This window comes from Mustela lutreola, chromosome 12 (genome assembly GCF_030435805.1).
Source record: "Mustela lutreola isolate mMusLut2 chromosome 12, mMusLut2.pri, whole genome shotgun sequence".
NCBI classification, from domain to species: domain Eukaryota; kingdom Metazoa; phylum Chordata; class Mammalia; order Carnivora; family Mustelidae; genus Mustela; species Mustela lutreola.
In genome coordinates, this window is record NC_081301.1 from 11,198,480 (window position 1) to 11,225,453 (window position 26,974).

At 50.5% G+C, this 26,974-nt stretch overlaps 1 protein-coding gene across 8 annotated transcripts in view; it reads left to right on the plus strand.

Moving 5' to 3' along the window:
- DENND1A (DENN domain containing 1A) overlaps positions 1–26,974 on the plus strand; it is a 496,023-nt gene that overhangs the window by 436,285 nt on the left and 32,764 nt on the right. For all 8 annotated transcript variants that reach the window (XM_059142351.1, XM_059142348.1, XM_059142354.1 and 5 more), the window contains 3 exons: positions 28–99; positions 1,356–1,412; positions 9,869–10,000. In XM_059142351.1, the coding sequence (XP_058998334.1) occupies positions 28–99; positions 1,356–1,412; positions 9,869–10,000 (261 nt within the window). The remainder of the gene's footprint in view (positions 1–27; positions 100–1,355; positions 1,413–9,868; positions 10,001–26,974) is intronic.

Here is a 26,974-nt window from a genome sequence, read left to right on the forward strand (position 1 = left end):
GGTCGCTAATTGACGTTTCTATTACAGAAAGGAAGCGGAGCAATTCTGAATACCGTGAAAACGAAAGCGAACCCGGCCATGAAGACGGTCTATAAATTTGTGAGTACTGGTCTCGGTCCCAGGACCCCGACAGACGGGTCCCTCGGCATGAGGAAGCTCTTCAGCCTACCTGACCCTGTACCGCAGAAAGGATTCAGGGGCTGCTGTGCGGTTTCCCAGAGCTTCCAAGGCTCTTAGAATTACGTAGTGTTGATTATCTGGTGACCAGGTCAGTGACATTTTTCATGTTAAACGGTTTCCACTCCCAGTTGCTGCAATCAAGAAATGGGAAGCCACTGGTTTTAGCTTTTAGTAGAGGGTAGACCAGGGGGTGCGGATGCTGGCTGCTCCATGCGTGTGTCCCTGAGACCCGCAGGTGTGGCCAGCCGAGCATTCTGGCAAAACCTTTCCTATGGGGATCCCCACCGTCCTGTCTGAACGAAGCCGCTCCTTTGCCGGTTAGTGAAGAGCGTTCATGGTGGGACACACTCCCTGACCGTTGTCCCCAATTCCTTCCTCGTCTCTCTCACCACTGCCTTGTAGGATGTGCATTGTTTGTGAGACTCATGCCCACAGCAGAGAGAAAATAGGAGAACATGTCAGCTCCCGCTCTGATGTTCCATCCCTTACAAGCCTCAAGTATTTTTTTTTTTCTCATGGTTTCTCTTGCTTGCTAATTTGACTGTGAGCCACTTCATGGGGTGGTTTTGTTTTATTTCCATTTTTAATTTTGTTAGTCCTTTCTGTGCTTAAACTATAGTTATTTTAACCAGGCGGGTGGCTGCCAACAGAACCACACAGGTCTAAAATGACAGAAAATAAAAGCCAGGGTGTGTGCCGAAATGAGATTGGAAGAAATGGCACCGGGGGAACCCAGCGATGTGTCTGCTCAGGCCAGTCAGCCCAGGCAGAAAATTGGTCCTGAGGCCCTGGCCTGGTGAAATGTAATAGATATTCAGATTCTTAAAGCTGCTGTTCCATCTACACTTGCTGGGAGCTGTCACCAGGCTGCTAAGATAAATAATTATAGAGAGCAGAAGAAGGCCTTTGGAAGGAGGGAGGGGAAAAAAAAAACTCAGTGCCATCAAAATGCAGCAAATAAAATCTCTGTCGCCTCTTTAACGTTTTTTTTTTTTTTTTAACCTTTTAACATTGTATTTGTTTTCGTAGCCATTATGTTTTTCGACTTGATGATCCCATTTTTTTCCTTCTTTTTTCTAGTAATCAGAGAAGGTGATTCACGACGGATTGAAATCAAGCATAGTCCCTGCTGGAAACAGAGAGGGAATCTTAACTTAAATTAATTTTTCATGCAGGCAAAAGATCATGCAAAAATGGGAATAAAAGAGGTGAAAAACCGCTTGAAGCAAAAGGTACTTGAAGTTCTTATTCAAAATGTATAAGCACCGTGTATGAAATGCGTGGCCACAAAAAAGTATGATGTGATCAATAGAGGGCTGTTTGACATAGTGTTGTTAGCACACTTCAAAATGCATTACCAGCTGTCCGGGAGTTTTCACACTGTTATAAATATTCACAGACAAAAAACTGTCTTCAAATAACATTAAGCCTGGCTTAAACCCACAAAGGCAAGCAAGTTCAGAGTTAAGCACCGTCGGTCTGCCCCCTGCCCACCCCTCCGGGCCTGGGGCTCACAGGGCTCTCTGGGAATCGGCTCGGCCTCCCCTTCCGGGCCAGTCTGCTTCCCACCGCTGACCTCTGCCCTGGGACGGCCGGTCACCAAAACCAAGAAGCATCTCCAGGGAAATGACCTCCGTGGTTTGGGCGTGCGTGTGACCGCCACACAAACACAGGACACACAAAGGGGTGGGTTTCAGGAGGACGCTGCAGGCTGTCCTCACAGTGCTGGCCTGACCAAGAGGAACCCAGCGGCTCTGGTCTGAGACTCTTGGGCAACAGGGCAAGGACTCTGATTTGTCTTCTTGGACCATCAGTAAAATGGTACGGTATCCTACAGGTTCCATGCTGGCCAGGAGCCTCCTGCCTGATTGTCTGGCCGAGTACAAGGAGGTTAACACAGCAGAGGGAATTTTTATATGATAACGGATGTCGTCCTTATCACAATTGCCACCCTTTGATAACCACCTACTGAGAATGGACCAGGCCGCGAGCTGTCACACTGAAGCCGTAGAACGACCCTGGGCAGTTATGATTCCCATTTCCTGTGTAGAGAGCCTAGGCTGTGGTGCAGAGGTGAAGAAACTTGCCTAAGGTCACACTGCTGGGGCCTGTAAAGTCTGGATCGGGTTCCAGACCCCTCCATTTCCAGTGTCCATGCCCTTACCATGGCAGACTTTCATACAGCCCTCCAGAAACAAGTGTTTGCTTTCCAAAAGATGGTTGGGAGCACGTACTTCATTATCCCCCACCCCCAGATGTGCAACTCTAACAAGGGCCTTTGTCTGTCTCGGCAGTTTTTTTAAAAAATTGAAAGCAGTTTTAATTTTATGAAGTCAGAACGGACCTCTAATTAACTTGAAACGGTCCAAGGAATTGATTCCTTTCTTTTAATTGCAAAATAATTTGTTCCGACTAAGCATTTAAATTCCGAGCTTCAGCTGAGAATAAGTTTTTAACAGCTGAGATTCCAGTCCCCAAATAAAAATCCTGTCCTGGACATCCAGGTAGACCCTAACGGTGGTCGGTTGTGCCCTGCCAGCGGTGGGCAGGTGGAATTCTTCCCTTGGATATTAAGGCTGATCCATAGTTTTTTGTTTTTATTTTTGTTTTTTAAATCTCCTATCCCAGTCTCATGGAAGTGAGTTGGATAAAATATAGAGTGGCAGGGAGGGGGTAGTTCTCACACCAAACTTTCAAGCCTCCTTGACGACCTGATCGTAGGCTCAGCTGGTGTTAGAACAGTCCTTGAACTAAGTCGAGGAAGGGGTCCCTCCTCAGGCCGCGGACAGGTGCTTTCCATTGGTTGGATCTGCTCTCTGCACGCCATCACCTCCCTCCCAGTACGTGGGAGCCTTGGGCCTGACGAAAATCCCCTCTTTCTGATACGTAACATTTCTGCAGATAACCAGCGAAGCCCCCATTTTTTGATGTTGTCGTTCAAAGGTTCGCTTAAACAATCTAGATCACCCTCTTTCCACACCACCTCCCCTTCCTTTCCTTGATAGTATCTGAAGCAGGTTTTTTCCCCCCTCCCCTTCTCCTCTTCCCCCTGCCAGTCTTTTCAAGAATAGCTTCAGGAGGTAACGTTCTATAGAAAGTGTCAGTACATTTCAGGTGACACGAATGGTGAAGGCATTTTATAGAAATGTGGCTTGTCACCATCGGACTGTTGACAGATCTATTAGTGCACCTTTTTCAATTTTCACTTTTCCCCCCTTCGGTCTTACAGATTTCTACAGACTTGATATTTTGCAGTTGTTCTTGGAAGAGCGATTTTGTAATTGAAACTCTAGCATTGTTCAGTGCAGACAGGACTTGGTCTTCAGCCGTGCTCTCCTGCTCCCTTTCTTGAGCTAATTTAGGATTTGGCTCCATCTGACCTCTCTCACTGCAGTAGAAAATATTTCCTTGGCTTTTTTGTTCCCCTCCCCTCTGCCCCCTCCCCTTCGAATGGCAACATATCCGTGTGGCTCCCCAGATGTGTCTAATACAGACATCTCAAGTTTGGTTTCTGCTATGAAATCGAGGCAGTTCCCAACAAAGATCCAATTTTCAAATGTACTGGGTTGCCACCTGGCCTCCTCTACCTCCGCATAGTGATGGTGACCTCGCAGATATAATCAAGAACCCAGTCTTGCCCTCTGCGCTCTCGCCTTGGGTTTGAATTGCAAATAGAAAATGTGGGGCCGACCTGCGGAGAGGTCACCACGGTGTGTGGAGGGTCCATCTCTAATATGACTGAGCAGGGCCCCTTTTCCATCCCTTGTTCATTTGTGCTGCAGATTTTCAAAGCATCTGAGAGAGGAGCTTTCAGGGTATCCGTGTGACCATTGGCAAATAATTGTTAATAGATACTATAGTGTGGCTTTATTCCGTACCGGCTCTGCTTCAGCCCAGCAACAAAAAAAGAAGGATGGATAGCATATTTCTCTGGATAAATGCAGCAAGGTGGTCAAGTTCTTCTGTAGCTTGGCCTCCTTTGAAGTCTGACTTGCTCAAAATTAGGAAGAAGAAGCGGCCAAGATGCTACCCAGCTGCCGCTTTCTAAAGGGAGGACGGGGCGTCTCCCCGCCGGACCTGGCGTGTGGGAGGATGCCATGTGCCTGGGCTCCCAGCTGTCAAACCGACTTGCCGCCTCTGCCCATGCCATGCAGGGCTGGCATCACAGTGGCCTGTCTGAAAGACGATGGCCGCACACTTGCTCCTTCTCGCCTGCAGGGAACATTAAGATACTCACCTAAGGGCATCATGTTTACGTCCATTGGGAAACCCCTGGAAGATGAACTTCTCTTCCTCCGGTATTGGACTGAGTCACATGGACCCATTTCACGGCCCTTTTGAAAGTTCCTAAATCTTTGCTCCCAGAAAGCCAAGTCGAGCTTGTCGATGTGAAAGTTTGTGACGGAGAGGAGCAAATTCACAGTTAGGTCAACGTAGCCTTGAGTCTCTGGACACATGTTTCCTAGTGTATAGAAGGGAGTAAGCATGAGTGGGGCAGGGAGATCTAGGTAGACTCTCGTAGAACAGATGTTTTCACACCTTACCCCACAACTGTCAGCTCCCTGTCTCCTGCACATTAAAATACGCTACAGCCTCAATCACAGATATTCCAATTCTGGATATTGTTTTGATATCAATATTCATATTTTAATTTGCATTCGCTGTGGTGTGAAGTAGACTGCGAGAGAAGGGCAGTGTACGAATCTGAAAACGGAGACCAGCAGCCCGAGTCAGAGGTGTGAGAGGGTCTGCCTCACGCCCCCTCCCCCCGGGGGCCTTTGAACCCCCAGCACAGCGGTGTGTGTTTGGGCTTCTGAGGTACCTAATCAGGTTTAGTGGGGGTTGCAAAGAATAGTAACTCCGTGAACTTGAGTAAGTTAGTAGACCTCTCCCAACGGTTTTTCTCTCATGTAACGAGGGAAAGGATCGACTTTTACTGGGTTGTTAGAAGGATTAGAAAAGGTAATCGCTTTCAGCAGCAACAACACTTAGGAGCCACTCAGGAAACGGGAATCTCCATCTTGTTCATTTCCTCTTATCCCACGTCCAGAGCAGCCGATCTGTCCAGACCCCCACGTGTGCACACTCTGAGGGCATGGCTTGCAGGGGATCCCCTCCCTTTTGGTCATGCAGTTGGCCACCAGAGCAGTTTTTCTAGAACACAGCACTGAGTCCCTCTCTTGATTAAAATCTTTCAGACCTTCCTCCACCTCAGCCTGGAGGACTTCTTGGAATGCCCCAGCTTCTGAGCGACTTGTCCTTCCTTAACCAGGCAGTGCTCTCTCATACCCCTGGCCCAGAAAACGCCACCACGTCTCTGCCTCATGAAGTCATAGCCTCAGCTCCTTCCGGGTCCAGCACCTTCCCCAGCTCCTACCCAAGGCCACTCAGACCCCTTCCTCCCCTGGGTTTCTGCCTCTGACTTCACAGAGGTACTCAGTCCAGCGATGTACTATATGCTGTCCCTGCCTCCTCCATAGGCGGGTGGAGGTTAGACACCCCCAGTCATGACTTTTTTTTTTTTTTTTTTAAGATTTTATTTATTTATTTGACAGAGAGAAATTACAAGTAGATGGAGAGGCAGGCAGAGAGAGAGAGAGGGAAGCAGGCTCTCTGCTGATCCCAGGACTCTGAGATCATGACCTGAGCCGAAGGCAGCGGCTTAACCCACTGAGCCACCCAGGCGCCCCCAGTCATGACTTTTGATTCCAGCAAACTCTTAGGGAAAGGGACAGGAACTGAATGAGTTTCTGACCCCTTTACTTTACCAAGAGATGAGAACTGGTTGGGCCCCAGGGCTCCTGGTAAGAGATGTGTTACTCTGTGGTGGCCCCTGACCCACAGCTCTGTCTAGTTTCTTCCTCCTGTGTGACCCTTCCGGAAGGAACAGATTTACCCCTCCTGTCAGCTTCTTGGTTTTGCATTTTCAAAATGACATTTCGACAGTTTTTTTTTTTTTTCTGTTTACAAACAAAAAGCATGTTTATTGGAGACAGTTCAACAAATCAGACAAGCAAAAAGAAAATGATCTTGTTTTATAACCTGCATTTTCACTTACTGTATTCTGAGCATTTCCCGACCACTGAATGTTTCTTCTGCACGACATTGTTTTAAGTGGCTACAGAAAATGTTATCTGATGGACATGTATTCATCAGTCCCTTTCTTGGATACTTAACTTAGGTCCAGTTTATTTTCTAGGCCAAATATTCTTGTAGTAAAACATGGCACGAATTCTTAATTATTTCATTAGGATAAATTTCTAGGAATGTAATTAATGGGCCAAAGGGCACGCACCTCTTTTAGGATTTTGCTATAAATTGCCAATTTGTATTCCCTCTAGAAAGGTATGAGGGTGCCTGTTTTCCCAAACCCTTTGCCTGTTTTCCCAAACCCTCAGCTCATTCTGAGCCCACAGTTTCTTTAATCACAAAATCTCTACCGTGTGTGTGAGATCCCTGCTAGAAGATACAGCAGAGGATGTGAGTTGGCCCTATTTCTTTCTCGACTAGGGCTCCCCCAACTCTGTTGTCCCTGGGAGGAAGCGGTTGTCCTTCCCCAGCTACAGGAAATAGTGAAGAAGTGAATAAATTGGCAGGGCGAGCCACGGGACTTTGTAAGAAGTCTTTTTGCACTCTGGGATCTTCTAACTGAAGAAAATTAATGTGCGGCACTGTTTTTTCGATGCACAAGCACATTTGTATATCGGACACATTTGCCTTCCAAATACTCAACTCAATTTACACAGATTGATCGGGAGCGTGTACTGTATATTCAAGGCTCTGGGGCAGAGAACGCAAACCCCAAGGACCTGACCGTCTTTAGGGATAGGAAGTAAGTGCAAAGAGAGCATGAGGGGTGACGGCCGAGGGCCAGTGTAACCCAAGGGGAAAACCTGATGGTCCGTTGAGTGCCTCCTCAACTCAGTACCTTCACGGATGTGTTGTTATGGGTCAATACTGGTATAAATGTCAGAAATCACAGAGCTCTTGGTTCCTCCACTTTCTAGCTGTCTAGCTTTGGGTGAGTTGCCCCCTTTGAGCCTTGTTTCCTCACCTATAAAAGAGCGATAATCCTGTTTACCTTGTGGTTGCTGTGGAAACTGAGTGTGATCCTGAGGGTCAAGGGTCTGGAAAAGTGCCTGCCGGTAGTAGGCGCTCAACACAGCCCAGGGAAGCTCTTTCTAGATGGTGCTCTTTTTCCATTTTGCAGGGGATGCAGAGCTGACGTTCCGTTTGCACGGGACCGTAGCATGCTCCAAGCTCCCTCATGTTTCATCTCCTTTAATTCTTTCTTTTCTTAGCTTTGATGTTCACCAAGCAGGTGGTGGTCTCCCCTTTGTAAAAATAAAGAAATAGGTACAAAAAGGTTGAAAAGATCAACTAGTTAATGGCAAAAACAAATCTAGAAAACAGTGTTTCCTTCTAAGCTTAAACTAAGGCACCTTTCCCAAAACCTCCACATACAATTTTTTAAAAGAGCTATCATCTTATAGTTTTTATTACCATCAGTATTTTCCCGCCATGTACCCTTACTGCTCCATTTCTTTCTTTTTTCTTTTCAGCTAGTCACTCAGTATTTTTCCTGAACTAAAATGGATTCTTTTCCTCTCTTTTTTGTTTTTTCTTTTTCTTTTTCTTTTCTTTTCTTTCTTTCTTTTTTTTTTTTTTTTTTTTTAACTGTTTAGCTTTACTCAACCTTTGTGTCTGTCTGCTCAGTAACCCCACCTGGATCCAGAATGCCCGTCTTGCCCTTTGTTACTTTCTGGCACAGATGGAGCCCCTCCCCTTCTTTGTTCCACTTGACCCGAGCACCTTAGGGCAGCCCCTTTTCTAAAAGAGCCATTTCTAATTGGCTGTCGGCAGCCTCTCATCACGCAGCCTCAGCCAGGCTAAGACTTGGGGGCCACTTACCGAAGGCCCGCCCTGCGAAACCAAGAGGCCATCATCACCTCCCTGTGTTGTTACCAAGCAGGGCTAGAGGCGGCAGCTGGGTGTGTGGGGTTGAATGTAGCAAGGTCCCTGCAGTTTATTATAATAAAGTTTATACCTTATTAGTTGGTCTTCTGTTTTTACCAAGTGTTGTACTTAGTACGTTATTGAGTCCTAATATTCTAGACAAACTCATATCACTGTTTCCTTTAGTCCTCACAGCTACCCTATTCCCATTTTACAGACGAGGAGACAGAGATTCACACATGTTCCATGCGTTTCTTCCTTAATGCGTTATTACCCAGGGAGGGAACACTGTCCTCCATTTGTCACCATTCTCTTTATTTGCCTAAGTTAAAAGCAACCCATTGTCAAGTCTTTTGTGTGCAAAATTTAATGAGTACTAGAATCCCATGTCTTCTTGACCAAAATATGTCTTTGTTTTTGCAATGAAAAGAATTGGAATTTTTATTTATTACCTCATTCTGACTGGGAGTATTTTTACTTGGTTAAAAAAGATTATTATTTAAATGGTTTTTATTTATACATTTATTCTCTGCCTTGCTCCAACGAACAGCTAGGCAACTTTCACAACTTGGGGGAAACGTGTGATCCGTACAGCATAAGTGGGTACCATCCCCATCCCAAAGAACCAAAAAAAGCGTCACCTGCCTTTTGCATATTGGGATTTTTCTTTTCTTTATACATCGACTTCATTCAACAGCAGCCCAAAATTAAATGTACATTTCTGAATTTCAGTATATTACTTTGGTCCCCCAAATGTTCTCCAAGTCATAAAATCCAAACTCAGACTTGGGTCTCCTCATTCTCTGCCAGAGAGACTAACTAAGGCTAGGAAAGGCGGGGAGCACAAACATCTCATTTTTCACAGACAGTAACGTCATCAGTAAACAAGCCTGGAGGAAGTGTCCATACTCACAAATAACAAAGTACGCAAATTAAAACAACAATGAGGTCTAATTTTGCACCTCTTAAATTAGCAATACATTTTTAAAATGATAAGGCTAACTAACAGGTACCATGAAACTGGTAACTCATCCATTGCCAGTGGTTGGTATAAATTGGAAAGCAATTTGGTAGAGTGAATAAAAAGGCTTAAAGTGTTTATATCGTTTGACCTAGTAATTTCATTCCTAGGGATTTCTAGAAAAGAAAGAATCCAAAAGAAAGAAAAACTGACGCTTATCACTGTGGTGTTTAGGAAGGAAGGAGGGAGGGAAGGAATAACCTAAATACCTAATAATAGCAGAATAATTTATTAAATCATTATATATCCACTCAATGAGATATTATGCATCTATTAAAATTATCATTAAAATGACTGTAGCACCGTGGAGATGCTTATAATATAGTAGGAAAAAATAGAATGTAAAATTATGCATGAGCTGTGATTGCAAGTAATTTTTAAATGTCTGCACGTGGACAAAGTGAATATGTAAAAATGGAAATAGCTGTGTAAGTAAGGTAGTAGGACAGAAAGATTCCCCCCCTCCGCTATTATGAATTATTATGTTGTCTTTGTAACTTCGTGTGTATGATTGTGGTTTACCCTGTCCTTAAAAGTCAAAGAGCCAAAGTTACCCTTCTGCTTCCTCCATCTCCAGCAGGAGGAGAGGCTGTGAACATCCCAGAGGGAGTGTTCTGTGGCAGGCCCCTGAGCTGTGGGGTCAGAGGGGGGCACCTGCTCGCGGCAGGTGCCTTGACCCCAACACCAACCCCGACCGGCTTCTCCCTACAGGACATCACCGAGAACGGCTGTGCCCCCACTGCGGAAGAGCAGCTGCCGAAGACCGTACCGTCCCCGCTGGTGGAGGCCAAGGACGCGAAGCTCCGAGAAGACCGGAGGCCAATCACAGTCCACTTCGGACAGGTATGTACCCTGGCCCTTGGACTGGTCTTGTTTTCGTTTTGTTTTGTTTTGTTTTAGCAGAAGCTGGAGCATTGCAGGAGACAGGCTTTTCGTTTCCACTCTCTTTGGCAAAACCACTCCATGGAGCTTTGCACATCTTTGAATGTTTATTTGGTACAAACATGGTTCGAAGGGGAATTTTTCAAAAATTTTGAGGAAACAGCATGGCTCTGGTCATAAAGGAGCTCAACTCTTGAATGAAGTCATTAAATGCGGCTGCCACCTCCCCCACTCCAAGGCCCTCCATGGAAGGCGCCTCTGTTAGCTAAGCATCTCATTAGAACACTTTAGCATCCCAGGCCCTTCTTTGCACCTTCAAATAAAAGGCAACAAGCGAATTCTTAAAAAAAAATCAATTAGGAGTTCTTTATTAATGTACTTCCTGAAAATCAATACTGGGAGTCGTGCTTCTCAGAGCAAACCCCCGCGCTACTCTTCGAGAGATCCAATTCCTTCACCAACTATTTCTGATGACCCGAGCATTGGAAAAATTGTCTATTTGTTTGATTTTTCTTCCCCTTTAAGTAAAACATTGCATTCTGTATGGAAACTGAATTTTTAAATCTATTTCCAAGCCATGGTTGTGTTTTTAGTTGAAAAAGATTGTACACTGCCCCCGATTTCTCTCGAACTGACTCTCTTGATGAGCAAAAGTCATACTTATTTCGTTTGTGGAAAATGGCTGTCAGCAAGATGGGACTGTGACCAGCATTTGCAGGGTTCCTTATTTTTAAATCACTTGATTCTTGAGCCATTTATTAGATGGAGCATGATTAAAGTCGTCTTTATGAGTTTATCTTAAATACTGTTGCTTTTTCATCACATAAAGGATCTAAAAACATACATTTTAAGTGCCCTGTTTTTAACAGACATTTAACAAGTGCCTACTGTGTACCAGCATTGAGCTCTTTAGAAATGAAGAGAATTAATGAAATGGTTGCTCTGGGTTATTAGGTTAAGGGGTGAGTTTGTTGACACATGAGAATCTTCTCTGTAATTAGTGTTTTCAGATAATGCATTCATACATCTTAAACTTGGGGAGGTTCGTCCCTCTTTCGGATTTTACACTTAAAAAGGACGTTTTAAGAATTGAAGCATAGTAGTGAGAGACAGGAGCATTCTCGGGGCCGTACTCCCTTGGTCCATGCTTCTCTTCTGGATGATGTTGTGTTTCCACCCCTGAAGAGCTGCCTTCTGTGGGGCTCAGGCCCTGTTGGAGAAATCTGCACCCCGGTTTCCTGGCGGAGTTTGCTGCAAGCACGGCCCCGGTTGTGACCAGCATGGCATTCCCGAGCCGGCTTCCTGCTTTCCTTTGTGCTCATTCCTGCACACACCAACCTTCCCATGAAGAGAGCCCCTCGCTGGAGTTTGAAGCCCATTACAGAGAAAGAGGGGGCGGGGGAGAGGGATTTCATGGTGTTAAACATTCCATTTTCGAAACACAAAAAAAGGAGGCCCTATTTGAAATGGAGAAAGACCTTCTTTCCATTTCAGCAAGAAGTAGAGATGCTTTAATGTCATTCCCAGCTAAATGCAGAATAAGAGTGTGTGTGTGTGTGTGTGTGTGTGTGCGCGCGCGCGCGTGTGTGTGTGCGCGCGCACGCACGCGGGTGGGGGATAAACAATTAAAAAAGCCACCCCAAACTCTGTTGAAATAAGAGCTGTCTGTGCCTTCACAGGTCTGTAAACTGGAGAGGATGAAAGTGGCTTTTTCTCCCCGTTTGTCACTTCCCTCGCGTGGCTGCCAGCATTATGCAAGTATACAGGAAGGCAGGAATTTTTTTTTTTTAATGCATGCATGCGGATTAAGGTCAAGCCCCAAGTATCAGCCATGCAGCGGGCTCTGCCTTACAGCTGCAGCCAGCAGAGCCTACCCACAGCCGCGAGATGCCTTAATTGAGACGTGCTGTCAAAGTGACAAACACATTTGCATACAGTCTACACTCTATTTATTTTCTCTGGAAAGGTCTACAGTCTGCTGTTGGTTGAACATTCTTAATCAGTTTGCTGTAAGTGAACTGCCAGCCAGCTCACTTGTGCCGGCCGCTTCTTCATTAGGTGACAGATTAGCTGCAGGGGGATGGGCCAGGGGAACCGCAGACCCCTTTCTTTTAACTCTTTCCGGCTGGCTTTGCCAACCCCCCCTTGTTCGGTTGTCCTTCAGCGCTTTTCCCTGGCGCCCGCCCGGATTGATGAGCCCGTGACCGGAACCAGCAGTGTTTCTAGAGCACCTACTACTGGCAGGGATGAGTTTTAGGGACTTCTAGGCTCCTCAAAGAACAGTCTTTTGAGTTCCCTTTCAGAAATTTGTGCCACACCCTCCTACCATCTGTGCTATTCTTTTCCTTGCTGTTTTTCTTTAAATAGACTCAGACCTGACATCCGTACCAGCTTTAGTCGTATGATAAGTAATGACGTTGACAGGATCACAGGCCTGACGTACTAGTCCAGTTTTTTTTTTTTCCTAAGGCCTATCAAAAAAATCTTTTTAAGTGTCAATCCATACATCGCCTGAACCACTCATGGGGGCCCAGCAGTACGCATTCTGTTTTGGGAAAGCGTGTCATCTCTGCCCTAGCCCTTTGAGGAAGGGACCACTAGCTGCAATTTAGGGACCCAGAGCTAGAGCCCAGGGACCTGAAGGGACCTGGCCAGGGCCACGGTAGCCAATACAGCAACCTAGGACAGTCTAGCTACAGAGCCCACGCCAGCTCCCTCACCAAGCAGGGATTTCAGTTGTTTGATGTCTATGAAAGCCAGTGCATCCAGCGAGATAATTTGAACTAGCCAGACAGCGATGATGTCCTCAGAAAGACTTTGCCTTGGGTTAGCGTTTCGGTGGATCTCATTCTTTAAGAGCACTGAGCTCTCCAGCGGGGACAGAGACTGTTGAGGTGGTTATTACATCCCAGGAGTGCTCTGTGTCGCCAGCCAGGGGACCTTCGTGGGGACACGGGGTGGGGTGGCAGGGAGCCAGCGGGGGCCTGTGTGGGACCCCTCAGACGCAGCTGTGTGAGGCGCTGGCCAGAGCTGCCTCTGCCGGAGGAGAGAAGGTGCTCTCCTGTCTCTCGGCCTCATGGCAGCTTCCTTCTCTGAGGCCATGACCACCCCTTCCGTTTAATGATGCATCTGTCCATCCATGTATTGGGACTTACAAGGGGCAGAATGAGGGAGACAGAACAGCCAATGCACAGTCCAACCCAGAGCGGTGAGAACGGAAGTGAGGTGAGCCCGGGACACTTGGGGCCCCACAGAGGCCATCCCTGTACCCTCAGGACCACTCTCTGCAGCCCCAAGTTGGGCCCTATCATTAAGAAGTGTTTTGTCAACCAGCTGAACTCACGAATAGTTCATTTGTTTTCTAGAACAGGCACACGTGTCACCACGCGGTGCTCGCGATCACTGTTGATGGTTCCAGACGAGCAAAACAGATTTTCAGTGAGCCCCTGCACGGCTTCTGTGAAGCGTTCAGAAATCTCAAATAACTTGAGAATGCTTGTTCCTACCTTGAAAAGTATTTAGGTTTGGAGAGGCTTTAAATAACTCTTTTTGTTTCCCCTCCCAAGTTGGGAATAGTTGAGAAATAAGGCCCAGGAGATAGACAAACGAGAAGAAAATGCCAGCCTTTTTTTACTGATAAGACTCAAAGGAGAATGCTGTTTTAGACCTGAGGCCAGATGGGCTTGCTAAAACTTCACTTCAGAATTACAGAGACGAAGCTACCCGCACAGGAGAAGGGGACAGCTGCAGGCAGCACCCAGCAGGGCCCCGGACCGGCCGCTCGGTGGGAGGGAGCCTCGAGGACCCGTGGAGCCCAGAACATGCTCAGGGAAGCCCTCCTCTTCTCCTGGCGGGAGTGAGTAAGGGGCTGCAGAGAGAAGCTAAGGATCTCCCCCCCTTGCCTTGTGTTTTTCTCTCCTGGGCAGGGGAGTGGACATGCCCTCCTCTCTGTAGGTGTGGAGACTGAAGAAGCAGTGTCCTGCACTCACCCCTCAGCCAGAACCTCTTGTCTCGACCCCTTCTTCAGGGAGATGAGCAGAGGTAACACCTCCGGGAGAGGCAGACGCTCCCTGCTTCTAATAAGGTGGACAGGCCACTAGGTGCTTTCACATCTCTGCTTGTTTCACTGAGTCTTGACCAGCTGGTGAGGAAGAAAGCACAATACGCATTGTGCTAACAAGGAGACGGGCGTGGAAGACGTGTGCTTGAACTGGTAGCTAACTGACACTGCGTCACCAGCAGCAGCTCTGCCTCTCAGGGCCACCCCCCCACCCCTGGCCAGGGCCACCTGACTGACCGTGGGAACCCAGTGACTAGCCTCTGGTCCCGCCTACATGCTGGCAGTGCCGCGTGCCTGGCCGGTCGCCAGGCCTCCTCAGGAAGTGGGAACACAGGGCTCCCCCAGAAACTTCAGGGTAAACCCACAGGGCCCCCTTCCTGTGTTCACTCCAAATGACTGATCCTGCAGACGAGGATAACTGCAGGATAACTGCCTGCCTTCCAATCTGGTAGCTTCCAAAATGTACATTCTCCCAATGGAGCCAAGGTTTCTGAATCTCTTTAACATAAAGCTTGAAAAGCCAGTTAAACCGAAGCCCAAACTAAGCACTGTCATGTCTCCCAGAGATCCGGGACAGAGGGGTTTGGCTCCACCCCCCAGGAACAGCTCTTGGAATATGGTTGCCTGCTCGTCTGTGCACATGGAGAGCTCTGGCTTGACAAGCATGAGCTGGGTCACTTAGTGCCAGTCTCACACTTGGCCGGAAAAGCTGCCCAGCCAGTAAATGCCTTCTCAGCACCCTTGGCTCCGAGTGCCTTGAGAAACTCCTTCTGCCCCATTGAGCTTGGAAGTCACACACGATTCCCTTCAGTTTAGCCACGGACATCTCCAACAGATGTTCCCGTGTTCCCCAGACACCTCAAACCACAAGCCTCGAATCTGAAATCTGACATACACCCCCCCCCCCCGCCAAACTCTCTCCTCACCCGCCATCTCCACCTCAGTGGACGGCACCGCTGTCTCTCCAGAAGCCTAGGTGCGCTCACTCTCACCTCACGGCCTCTCCCTTCCGCCTCCTGGACACTGCTGGGTCCTCTCCTCTCCATGGCTTCCCTCACGGCTGTGGTTCAAGCTGTGTTATCACTCAGCGGGACGGTTCCAGTCTCCTGACTGGCCTCTGCCCTCCAAACTTACCCCACTACACACCCCACCTGGCCTTGCGGGGTCCACTTAAGGGATCCACGAGTGGCCTGGTCACCTCCCTGCTCCTCCCCACCCCCAAACATTCCCTCTTCATCCTTGGCTTGGCACACAAGGCCCTTCATGGTCCACCTGTCTGGCCTCAGAGCAGGTCCCTTTTGTAAATCCCCAGGCTCCCCTGGGGAGAGCTAGCTGCTCCTGTCTTTATGCTACCCTTAGAGCTTGGCACATGCCGTGCATCTCCCACAGCCTGTCATTATTTCTTTAAGGCTTGTCCTCCCCTGTGAGAATATGAGCCTCTGGAAAGAGCCTCTCTACCACAGGCCCTGGCGCTGCACTGGCAGGCAGTAAACGTCTTAAGGTTTTATTATTGATGTGGATTTTTAAATCGATTAATAATTGATTGATTATTGTTTAAGTACGCGCTCTGTGTCCAGCCAGTTACTTGGTTTTATTTCAGTTGCTACGCTTATAAATCTGTTCATGTGAAGAAGAAAAATGAATATTCCATTAGTGGCCAAAAACCACTTCCAAATCACTTTCCATAAATAAGGGTTTTATGTCCAAGTAGAAACAGCTTTGTATTATAGGAATTTAGATCCTCTTAGTTCATGTTTTTATGAACTCCCAAGGTCTAGTCCTGTATGCCTCAGGAGAGGGAGGGCGGGGAGAGAAGCAGAGTACTGGGACACCTGCCCACATCCCCAGGATGGGTTGACCTAGGTGGCAGGGGAGCGAGGGAGAGAGCAGGCAAGCGAAGGAAAAGCCTGGCGTCTCCTGAATTATATCGTGTAAAGCAAAGAGTTTGTCTATAAAAGAGACTAAGCTGCATGACCAAATGCAAAGTATTAATTTAACTTGGATTATGGTGGGGTTTTTTTAAGCTTTAAAGACATTCATAGGGAAGTTGGCAGATTTGAAGATGGACTGGGATGTTAGTCTATGTATGGTGGAATTGTTAATATTCTGGTTTGGCGGGGGTTATCTTTATTCCTAGGGAATGCACACAGAATCATTTAGGGGCAACATACCAGGACGTCTGAAACTTGCTCTCAAGTGGTGTGGTCAGAATGTCATGCAGGGCACACATACCCATTCATGGAGACAGAAAAAGAAAATACAGCCCCGTCCCCCACAAAAATGTAACTACTGAAAAAGCAGATGCTGAGTGGTCGCTGGGGGGCAATGTGGGAGAGAGGGAAAGCCCAGATTTTAGCATCGGGCAGCTGTGGAATTCAGTTTCAGCTCTGTGACTATCTAGCTGTTACGAACTAACCTCACCCATCTGGGGAGTGGGGATAATAGTATCCTTGTCGTGAGTTGTTGTAATGGTTCCGTGAGTCTGTTCAACCAAGTGCTGCCCGTAGGCCCTCGGTAAATATGTGTATTTCTCCGGGGGGAGGGAGAGGGGGAGAAGGGCTAGCTGTCAGTCACCCAGTGACCCAGCTGCCTCCGCTGGCCTGGCAGCCCAGCACACGAAGCTCCCTGCAGCTCTTGGTGGGAAAACCCACACCTCATAGGAGCCAGGCTTACGCCCCAGAACAGAGGACCAGGGGCTGACGGCGTGGCCAGGAGATGGCGCCAGAAGGAGCAGGTACCCGAGCTCCCGGCTGACTAGGATAGTGGGCGCGGGAGGCCATGGGGCACGCTGGGGCACCAGATGTGACGAGCATCGTGGGCGCTGGTCCCAAGTCATTTTCTTGGTCTAACTCACCAGCCATGCTCTCGCAGTCCACAAAGCAGAGCCCTTGCCCACTGCTCTTTCAAACCCTGTTCCTTCCAAATCCTATTCCCCCTTTTCCGTCACCCCTCTTTCCTCTCCCTCAGCCATGTCTGTGCGTGAGAAGGCAGGTGCTACTGCGGTGGGTCCCCCAGTCCAGCCCCTCTGGCTCCAGTCCAGCTGTTGCCAGCTGCAGCGTGACCACAGGCTGTTCTGCCTTCAGTCCTGGTGGGGTGGCCCTCCCAAGTTGTTTCGACTCGTTCGCTGCCATTCCAAAAGCAGCAAGGTGCCTAATTGCTGGTGGGTTTGTCAGGTCTGCCTGGGAAGGGTGACTGACGGGCCTGTCCATCCGTATGGACTCACTTTTTCAGAGCCCAGGCTAGCCCACAGACAGCTTTCCACTGGGAGGTTCACAAGGCCAGGATTTGCTCCTCTGAGCGCACACGTTCGATTTGGGAGGGAACACTTGCCCATCAGAGGGAGAACTCAGATTCTGGAAATTCGGAACAAGTGGAAAATTCCAGAGAATTCCGCTTAAGCCGGGCGTGCCTGGGAGCTTGAGAAGGCCGGAGAGTTCATCACTGGGGGTGGATTTCCTGACACACCGCAGGCGGCCTGGGAGGTGTCAGCGGCCAGGAGAAAATGCAGGTTCACAGGCAATGTGCTGTGTGCCCCATTCAGCCCAGGTGAGGATGGCTGCAGGATTGGGGGCCAGGCTCCCTCCCTGAGCCCCCACCCCCTAGGACGTTTGAGCCCTTTAGCGGTAGTCTGAGCACCTGTCACATGCCAGGCAGGGGGTGGTCTAAGGACAGTCATGGGAGAAGCATGAGCGTGACTTGCTCACCGTGTGCCCGGCACTAGGCCAAGACCCAGAGAAACATATTTCAGCTCCGGCTGTCGTGCTAGGCGGTCCCCACATGTTAGTCCACTTCATCCTTTCAGCCACAGTGGGGAGCCTCAGGTAGCATCTCCCCTTGCAGAGGGGGACACAGGCCAGACACAGAGAGGATAGAGACTTGGTACAGCTTAGAAGCAACAGTCAGGATTCAAAGCCACATTGCTTGTGACTAGAGCTCGGGCTTGTACCCCAGCTCTGTGCTGAGATCGTGGCACCTTTGTTCTGGTGGCCCCGGTACCCGCTTCTGACTCATTCCTCTTGAGCTTCTCTTGCCCCGTGTCTTAGTGTGTCGTGGGCCTCCCCCAGAGCTGCCTCACCCCAGTTCTACCCAGGCGTCAGCCCAGTGGACCCCAACATCCCTCTGTTTCCAGGGTCGCATGTTGCTGTCCTCAAGGGGTCAGTGAGGCAGAGGGGCCTCAGAAAACATCAGCAAGCGCTGAGATAGGCAGGCCCTTCGGTCCCCCAGAGTGTGACTGTCCCCAGGATTCCCTCTCTGATCACAGACTCACCTGGTCAGAGAACTTACCCAAATCTTAGGTCCCCGCCAGAGTCACCCCCTTCCAAGCTCCCCTGCCCACACCCCTTTTGGGCTAGAGGTACCTGCTGTCCTCCACATCAAGGCCAGTGCTTATCACCTTGCAAGACCCTGCTAAGTGCCCCTCCACCCTGGACAGAGTCCCATCCTTTTGTTTATATAATTCATCTCACTGCTCCTCGTGGGCATCTGCCCCAGGCCAGACCCCACGCTGGGGTCGTGAATCCGCTCCTACCCTTATCCACTGCCAGGAATATCCTTCCTCTTCTCTTCCTCCTGACAAAAGCCCATCAACCTGTCAGGGCCACTTCGAGAGCTCCTTCCCGCAGAACCCCTCCCTGACTCCTCCAAGCAGAGCTGTTCCCTCCCTGCTCGGCATCAGTGCCATCCCCTTGCCTGACATACTGTCCCGGTACAGGAACAGTGTCAGCCTCCATTCTGTGACCTTGGCCGCCTCACAGGGCCTGGCACAGATGACTCACCCAGGGGGGAGCTTAGGGAATGACCAAGTAGCGAGTGAGCGCAGACTTGAAAGGCGGTGAGTCACAGAAGAGGTGGGAAAAGTGGGAGCACTCCTTGCGCCCTTGAGCAGCTGGTCAGCTCAGCAGAGCAGGGGGACCCGGACACAGGGGTGGCTGGCGTTCCGTGGTGCCTGTGCTCCCTATTAAACCCCCACGTGCAGTGCCATGCTTGGGTGACAGGCCACCTGTATCCCCCGCGTCTCTGCCCACCCAGCAGCGTGACAGCGGGGCCTCTTTGCCAAGGGACTGACCAGAGCCTAAAAACAGCATTTCTTTTAAGGCCTGCGCCAGAGCAGCTCGGAATCCAGCTCCCTGCCAGGAAGATATTGAGCCCAGCAGGACAAGAGCAGGAAATCTGATTCAGCGAGACCAGAGGAGGCATTTTCTCAGATTAGAATTCTCTGTGCCAAAGGTGGGGAGTTTATCACAGTAGGGAAGGGGAAATAAAACATAAAATATTGAAAATAAATTATATCCCACAAGCAAGATCCTCTGGGAGAATCAACTCGGTGTCAAGGGGCCATGCAGGGAGTACCCCCACCATGGCTCTGGGAGTGCTGTGCCAGGAGCCACCTGTCCTGTTGTCCCCCAACGGTCCCTAAGCACCCGTGTGAACTAGGTAAATTATTCACCTGGCTGTGCCCAGACAGAAGGTATGACAGGGACTAATGGAGTGGTGGCCCTGGAAGGAGGGGCCAGATGGGTTGGGTTGGTTCTCATAATAACACGGACCCACGGTCTGGGACTCGGGCCTCGGACAGGGATCACCTCACTTAATCTTCTCAGCAGTCCTGTAAGATTCATGCTTATTATTATCTCCAGAAAGCCAGTGCTCAGAGAGGCTAAGCAGCTTTCCCAGGGTCACACCGTAAGTGGCAGCAAGAATTCCAAACCAGGTCTGTCTGACGCTGGCGACCGGGCTCTCCCTCCCGTCTTCCCCTCTTGTCGGACCCTTATCATTCACACGTGCTTCCTGAGGCGTCTGGTTGTAGCTGCCGGTAGCCTGGGACCTGCCTAGGCTCCAACAGTGTGGCTTAGGATGGCCATGGAGGTCACGGTCACTCTGTTTTGCCTCCTCCTCTTTCCTGGCCAAAGCTCCCAGCCACTGCCTGGATTGGGGACTTGGCTGTCTCCCCAAAAATAAACCTACAGAGTTCCAGATTCCTTAGCACTGTGGGGGCAGGGAGGGGTGTGCAAAGCCACAGTGATGCCACCCTCCTGACGCCCGCTGGCATGGGGCAGGGTGCTCAGTAGGTGCTTGCCTTGTTTTTTCACAGGACCTTACCCAGACTGGTGTGGAAGGGTCTAGACTGCCCCGCTTTTCAGGATGGTCAGGGGCCTCACTCTAATCCCCTGGCTGGGAGAATGGATTCAGAGGCAAAGCCCTGGCTTCTCCTACCTGGCCTCCAGCTCCTCTGACCCTGAGGCAGCGTGGCAGCAAAGGTGCATGCCAGCCTCCTGCACACGCGATCTGAGATCGCACTGACCGTGCCCCTCATTTAGGATCTTGTTTGGCCCACGTTCGTTTTATTGTCAGTCTGCTTTGTTCCCTGTCTTCTGGAATATTGTATCGCGTTTGTTTGTTTATACTGCAGAGAATTTTAAAATGTAATAAAAGTACGGAAACAGAATATATAAAAGGGCCTTCTCCCAGGGGATTGTTGGTTATATCCCACTTGAAATGCAAAGTGTGGTATGGGATTAACATTGCCGGGAAGCAGTTGAAACTGAATTTCTGAGAATTTGCTGCCCATCAGCCATATGGTTCCATGGTTACAGCTACTTTCTTGGCCCTCCCCGGCAGGCCCCAGTCCCGGACTCCTTCTAGGTGGATCCCAGCTTGCACTTTTCCAGAAAGCAGACAGTTTGCAGAGGGACGGTGGGTTGACTCTTGACAGGATGATGCCTGGAGAGGCCAGGTGGGCTAACGTAGTCAGCGGAAGCCAGGAGCCTGGGACCCTCCAGGTGTGCTCACCATCGGATCATTCTCGCCACAGATTGGGGCGCAGGGGCGCGGGAGGGAAGCTTCTTCCCCAGGGCTGTCTACCAAACACTTCCATTCTCCCAAACCGCGAGGACCAGCTAAAAATTCTTCCCCTGCTGCCCTCCTGTCTTTGTGGCTAAAAATCTTGACGTTTTTTGCCAGGCAGGGCTCTGAGTTATTCTTTCATGCCCTCTTTAATTCCTTCCTTCACTGATTCAGCTTATAATGAGGCATGTCGGCTGCCAAGCCCTGCCCCAGGCCCTGGGGTCACAGAGGAAGAAGATGTCCTGCCTCCCTCCTTGACCCTCATTGTCTGGGAGAGACAGTCAGCAAACCATATGGAAAGAGAAATGCTAATGGACCTAAGTGTACTGGCTGGAGAGGGGCCATAAACTGTCTCAGGAAACCTAGGCAGGCTTCTCAGAGGAGGTGACATTCCTGGTGGATCTCGAATGGGAAGTTTATATTATATATATTATATATTATATATATTATTATATATTATATATATATTATATATTATATATATTATATTATATTAGGTGGAGCCAGAGGAGGAGGGCATTCCAGGTGAAGAGAGTGACATACATAAAAGACAGGAGAGGCTGCATCTTCAGAGAAGAGGAAGGGCTGATGTGGGGAAGCAGGCGGCCAGGGGGCACCCGGCGGGGGCTGGGAGCCAAACTGCGGAGGTGGTCAGGGCCACGAGAACTTGAAATGTATCTTGTAGGTGTCAAGGAGCCAGTGAGGGTTGTGTCTGAGGGAATGGCATCTGGGAAGATGGACGCCGGGCCCCCGTGGGAAGGGGAGGAAGAAGGTGAAACAGGGAAGCTGCTAATGAGCCTGCTGGCTCGCGGCCGGGAGCTAGTGGGCGTCTGACCTCAGACCCCATTATGGCCGTGAAGAGAAGGGAAAGATTTGAGAGATCTGGGTGGTCGGCTGGCTGCTCTCCGTGAGAGCTGCTGGTGTCCTTCCTTAGAATGAATGAGGCTGGACGCACACTGCGGTTCTCTTCCTCCAGCCAACGTGCTCTGATGAGATTTGAGGCGCCAGCCAGGACCACGGGAGCCCCGTCGGTGTCAGGGCCAGTGGCCATCGCCCTCTGTAGCCCAGGGTGAAAGTTCTGCTGAGGAACAGAGTAGGAAATAGGTCCAGTGACCTCCACCCTCTCTGTCCTGCTTTTGCCCCAAGGCTGTCTCCCAGCCCCCTTCCTTTTTCTACTTTCTCTGGGTCTTGGAACCAGGGTAGCCATATCTCCTTCCAGCCTCTCCGCCGTCCCAGGGTATGGAGCGTTACGGCTCCTGCTCTCCGGGTCGCCAGCTCTCTGGTGTCCCGGGTCACCTCCGCCACAGATGATGTACAGTATTATGCTAAACCAAGTTTACGGGCGGCCCCTTAAAATGCAAGCCGCTGCCCGTGATGGATGGAGAGCAGGCGCTGTTTAGCCGACCACTTTCGGTTTGTTGCAAACCTGCAAGAACCACACACAGGCGTCTTGTTAGGCCTGTTGCGACAAGGACCCCATAAATAAATAGCAGAGTGCATCTTGGTGCATCAGGGCTGGAGTATGGAAATAGGGGCACTGTATAAATAATACATATTTACAAAACAAATATATCAGTGCGTTAGCGTACGCAGCCATAACCAAATCACCCAGCGTAACAACCCGAAAGGCTCCGAGGGTCGCCCACGTGGTTGGCTTCCATCCATCAGTGTGCATCAGCATTAGAAATGACCGCCAGAGGGAGGGGGTCCTCCTGCCCGCTGACCTCGAGGCCTTTGAATTGAGGCAAGTGGTGGGATCGCAGGTGGGCGTCCTGACACACAGCCTTCCTGCCAGGGTCTGAAACCTACCGCGGCCGTGTGTTCCTACAGATGTCTTAAGGTCTGCCGCCAAACAGAAGGTTGATTAGCACCAAGTTGCAAGATGTAATGGGGTGCACCTCCAGGAAGACGGCTGGCTGGAGGGGAGGGAGGGGGCCGACAATGGACTTTCAGATCATGCAGATTTGCTTTGGCTTACGAAAAGAACCCGTAGTGGTGGACTTTCCAGGTGACTGTCACCAGAGGCCTGTTCCTTCCAGCCTTTCACCCCGAAGGCAGGGCTAGGTTCTCAGAAAGGCAGTTCCCCATCTCCGCTGCCCCTTTCTGAGCCATGAACCCCACTGGGCCTCTGGCTCTAGCATCTGGAGTTCCGAAGAAGCAGCTGACAGAATGGCCACTGGAGTGGGCGCCCCTCCCCTCGCTCGTAATGGCACAATGCTGGATTTCAGTATTTTAAATGAAAAATATATGCAGTTAGCTGTGCGCTGACAATGTCCTTGAGGATTTGACAGTGAGATTTTCCAGCAGTTGGTCTTCGTTAGGATCCTGGCGGTGTTTAATAAGGCAGTCGAACTGCTGGCACCTTGGGTTCCTGTTTGTTCTCCGAGGGCTCTGGGGCTGCTGCGGTAAGCACATCGACCAGAGCTGATCATTACAAGGGCGTACGCCACCATGAATAAAAATGTCACACGTTTTCCCATCTCACAGCGGTACAAAATGTCAGTCCTGTCAAACACACATTGCGGGGAGCTGTGTGCAGTCCGTACAAATTGGAGAGCTGCATATTCCCCCAGCCTTCTGATATTCTTCATTTGAAGCTGAAGAAAAACAGTTGTTAACCTATTAGCTAGGATTTTAAACTCTGCTGAGGCGGTGGAGGGGTAGACTTTGACACAGATAGAAATGTATTCCAGGGTCCAGGAATTTTAAAACCCCGTTCTCCATCCATTTGTTACAAGGGAAGAAAAAAACCCCTCTGTCGAGTGAACCTGACTGTCTTTCTTTAACAGACACACTGGGGAAATTTGGGGAGGTTTCACATCTAAGCTTGCTGTGGCGTCCCGCTTTTGCATTCCACTCAGAAAGTCTCCTGCTTTTTGGGATGGCCCTGGGGCTCAACCTGTTGAACCAGGATGCCTCTAGGTTGGGAGTTTTTCCTGATCAAAAGCATGCCAGGAAGGTTGCCAGCCTTCCAAACTGAGCGACTGGCATCCAGAGACAATGACTGGTTGGTCCCGGTCTGTGGAATGCTGGGAAATGGCCTCCCTGGTCGTTTGGTGGCCGGTTCCACAGTCCTGGACAAGCATGTACTTTGCACTTATCATGTGCGGGCCTTGTGCCGGAGCCTCGGGTCCGGGTGGGAAATAGACACAGCACTGCCTTTGAGGGGCCTCTGTGTTCCCCGGGGGGATGGAAGAAAGAAGCCTGAGTCTGTCAAGCCAGAAAGAGAGACATGGCTTCCAGGGAAGGGAGAGACCCGAGGGATGGGCAGGACCTGTCGGGTAGGCGAGTGCCAGAAGGGCACACAGGACAAGCACGTGATCGCGAACAGCAGTAGCACGTGAGGGACAGGGCAGGCTCTGTATCGGGGTCTGGCCGGAAGGGGCCGCTTGTGGTGGTGCGTTGTGGGGTGGGTGGGGGCAGAGCCGGCCTTGGCTGGCCTGCCATGGGCAGTGTGTGGGACCATGACCAGCTTTCCACGCTGCCGGGGGATGGCGTTCTGCATGGGGTGGACATCGTTCTGGAGATGATAAATTAGCCTCGGTTTTGCTGAGCTGGTCCTGGCCCTTAAATGCACTGAGCAAACCCTCACTGAGGCAGGACACAGCCTGGGAAAATGCAGGTGGCAGCAAAGGTGGGCCCTTGTGTGTGGTCAGAACAGACGTAGCAGGATAAAAAAAAGCTCAAAGTGGTTTCGGGGACAACTCCCTAAGGAGAGGGGAGCACCCTTGGTCTTGAGGGGCTACGTTTCAGCACCTTTTCCTTCTGCTGTGCGTGTATTGGCTGTGATGGAGGGAGCGTGGGCTTCTTGGGGGTCAGACACAGTTGGGCGAAGAGCCAGGCTCTACCATCCATTAGCTGTGAGGCCTGGACTGGATGAGTCACTGAGGATGTAGCCTCAGTTTCTTCATCTGCCAAATGGGGATTTTACCTTCTCTGCAGGGTTGTCAAGGTCATGAGAGACCTTACGTGTAGCGTTCCCAGCAGAGGACCTGGTCCGTAGTAAGTGCCAAAAAACAGTGCTGGTGTGTGAGGGCCTTTTCTCTCCCAACATCTAGAAGCCCCTCCTCCTGTCCCCCACCTCCTGGGAGTGTCACCCAGGCACCCTAGGCAGCACCTCCAGCTTCTGTCTGGGCAGCGATTGGCACATGTCAGCCCAGCTCGCTGCCCAGCCACCGGCCGCCGCCTCTGGTGCCCGACCTCCGGCCACCAGTGGGTGCCCCCTATTCAACCCCAGCAGCTGCACCTGACGAACAACAAAAGGCTCCCCTCCCCCTCCCCACTTCTGGCCCTCCTCCCTATTCGCCCCCCGAGCGGCTAGGGTCACCCGGCCCCCTCACAGCCTTCCTCACAGCTGCCTCGCCGCTTTTGTTCAGCATGTGAACTTCCCCAGCAGCCAAGCTCCTTGCACGGGAAGTAATCAGGGACCTTGACAAGGCTTCAAACCACAAATGCCACTACAAATTAACCAGCACCACTACAAAATACTACTCCTGTCAACATCAGGGAGGAACGCCGTGCTCTTCAGGACCAGGCTGAGGTGTCTTTCAGCTCGGCACTCACTCACTGCAGAGAAAGGGCCTAGGACCAGCCTGCCAGAGTGGCCTCGCCAGGTGACTTGTTGAGGGGACCGAATCCTAAGTACACGCTCTCCAGAGACGATGGCTGACAGACCCCGCGGCAGGGGCTGCAGCATTTCTCGGACGGCCACCATCGGGCCCCTCGCAGATGGTGCCTCCAGGCAGCATGACACAGGGCATGTGGAGACCTTCCTCTGGAGCCCAACAGCCACAGACTGAAGACCAGCGCCACCAGCTTCCTAACTATGTCGTGCGAAGGTCAGCATGGGGCTTCCGGTTCCCCGTCTAGAGAATGGGGGTCATGATAGAGCCTCTCTCCAGAGTCTCAGGACTGACTGGGATATTCGGAGTGACACTGGCCCATCCAGGGCGCTCCAAGATGAGACACCACCCCCACCCCACTCCAGTCCCTCCTTCTCATAAAGAAGCACCTCCTCGTCACCTGCTACGGGCAAGTTGGAAACTTCTTCCTCAACCACAAAAGAGAAGTCCACCCTGAGCCACATCTTGTAAGAAGCATCCCTCTGAGACCATAGCCCCGAGCTTAGAGCTACCTCTGCAGGTGCTTAGGGCCCGAAGATGGCCAGGATCCCGTCTGGGGGCCCTGGCCCCAGCCCCTCCAGTCACCCTCGCTGAAACTCTGTAGCCAAGGCAGGCATTTGATCCTCCCAAAAGCAGGATGGGCTCTCTGAAGGGTGGACGAGAGGCCCGAAGGTAATGACAGTTGCTGGGGGACAGGTAGGAGCCGTGCCCGAGAGAGCTGGTTGGGCATTTCAAAGGAGACACTCCACACAAATATAGCTTCAATACACTCCTTTTTGGAGGCGTATCAAAAAGAAGCCTCTTTTATTTCCATATCTTGCATAATAGTGGCTTTCCGGTCCCAAGGAGGAGAGCAGCCCTGCTCTCAGCCCAGAGGCCATCTGTAAAGCCACAGAAAGCTTTGTCTTCTTCTCCCAGCCAGTGCTGTTTCATGCGTAGGTCAGAGCACTGATATGGCTACTGGCCAGGAAAATTAACCAGGTGAACTCCTCCTTCATTAAACAGTGACAGAGCTTAATCGTGAATTTTCTCTTCTCTCTTCTGGCAGCCTATCTGATTGGGCCATACCCCTAGAAATGGGTCATACCCCTAGGACAGAGAAATCCCAGGCATCTGTCCAGCCTCCCCTTTGGGGCCACCAGGGCCGCCTCCTTGTAGACTAGATAGAGTCTGATGGGGAAGAGAGAGCTCAGCATCATTCAGACACAGGACCTGAGACCCCCTTTGGGGCCAGCCTCAGAGGCTAGCTCTCCTGCCTCCAGCCCTTGGAAAGGGGAAGTGCGGGGGGGCCCTGGCTGCCTCCCTACCCCAAGCTTTGCATACATAGCCTTCTGCCCCAGGCATCTTTGTTCTTCCACATCCTTCCCCTTGCGACCAGGCTCTCATTGGCGTCTGGCCTGTCTCCCCGCT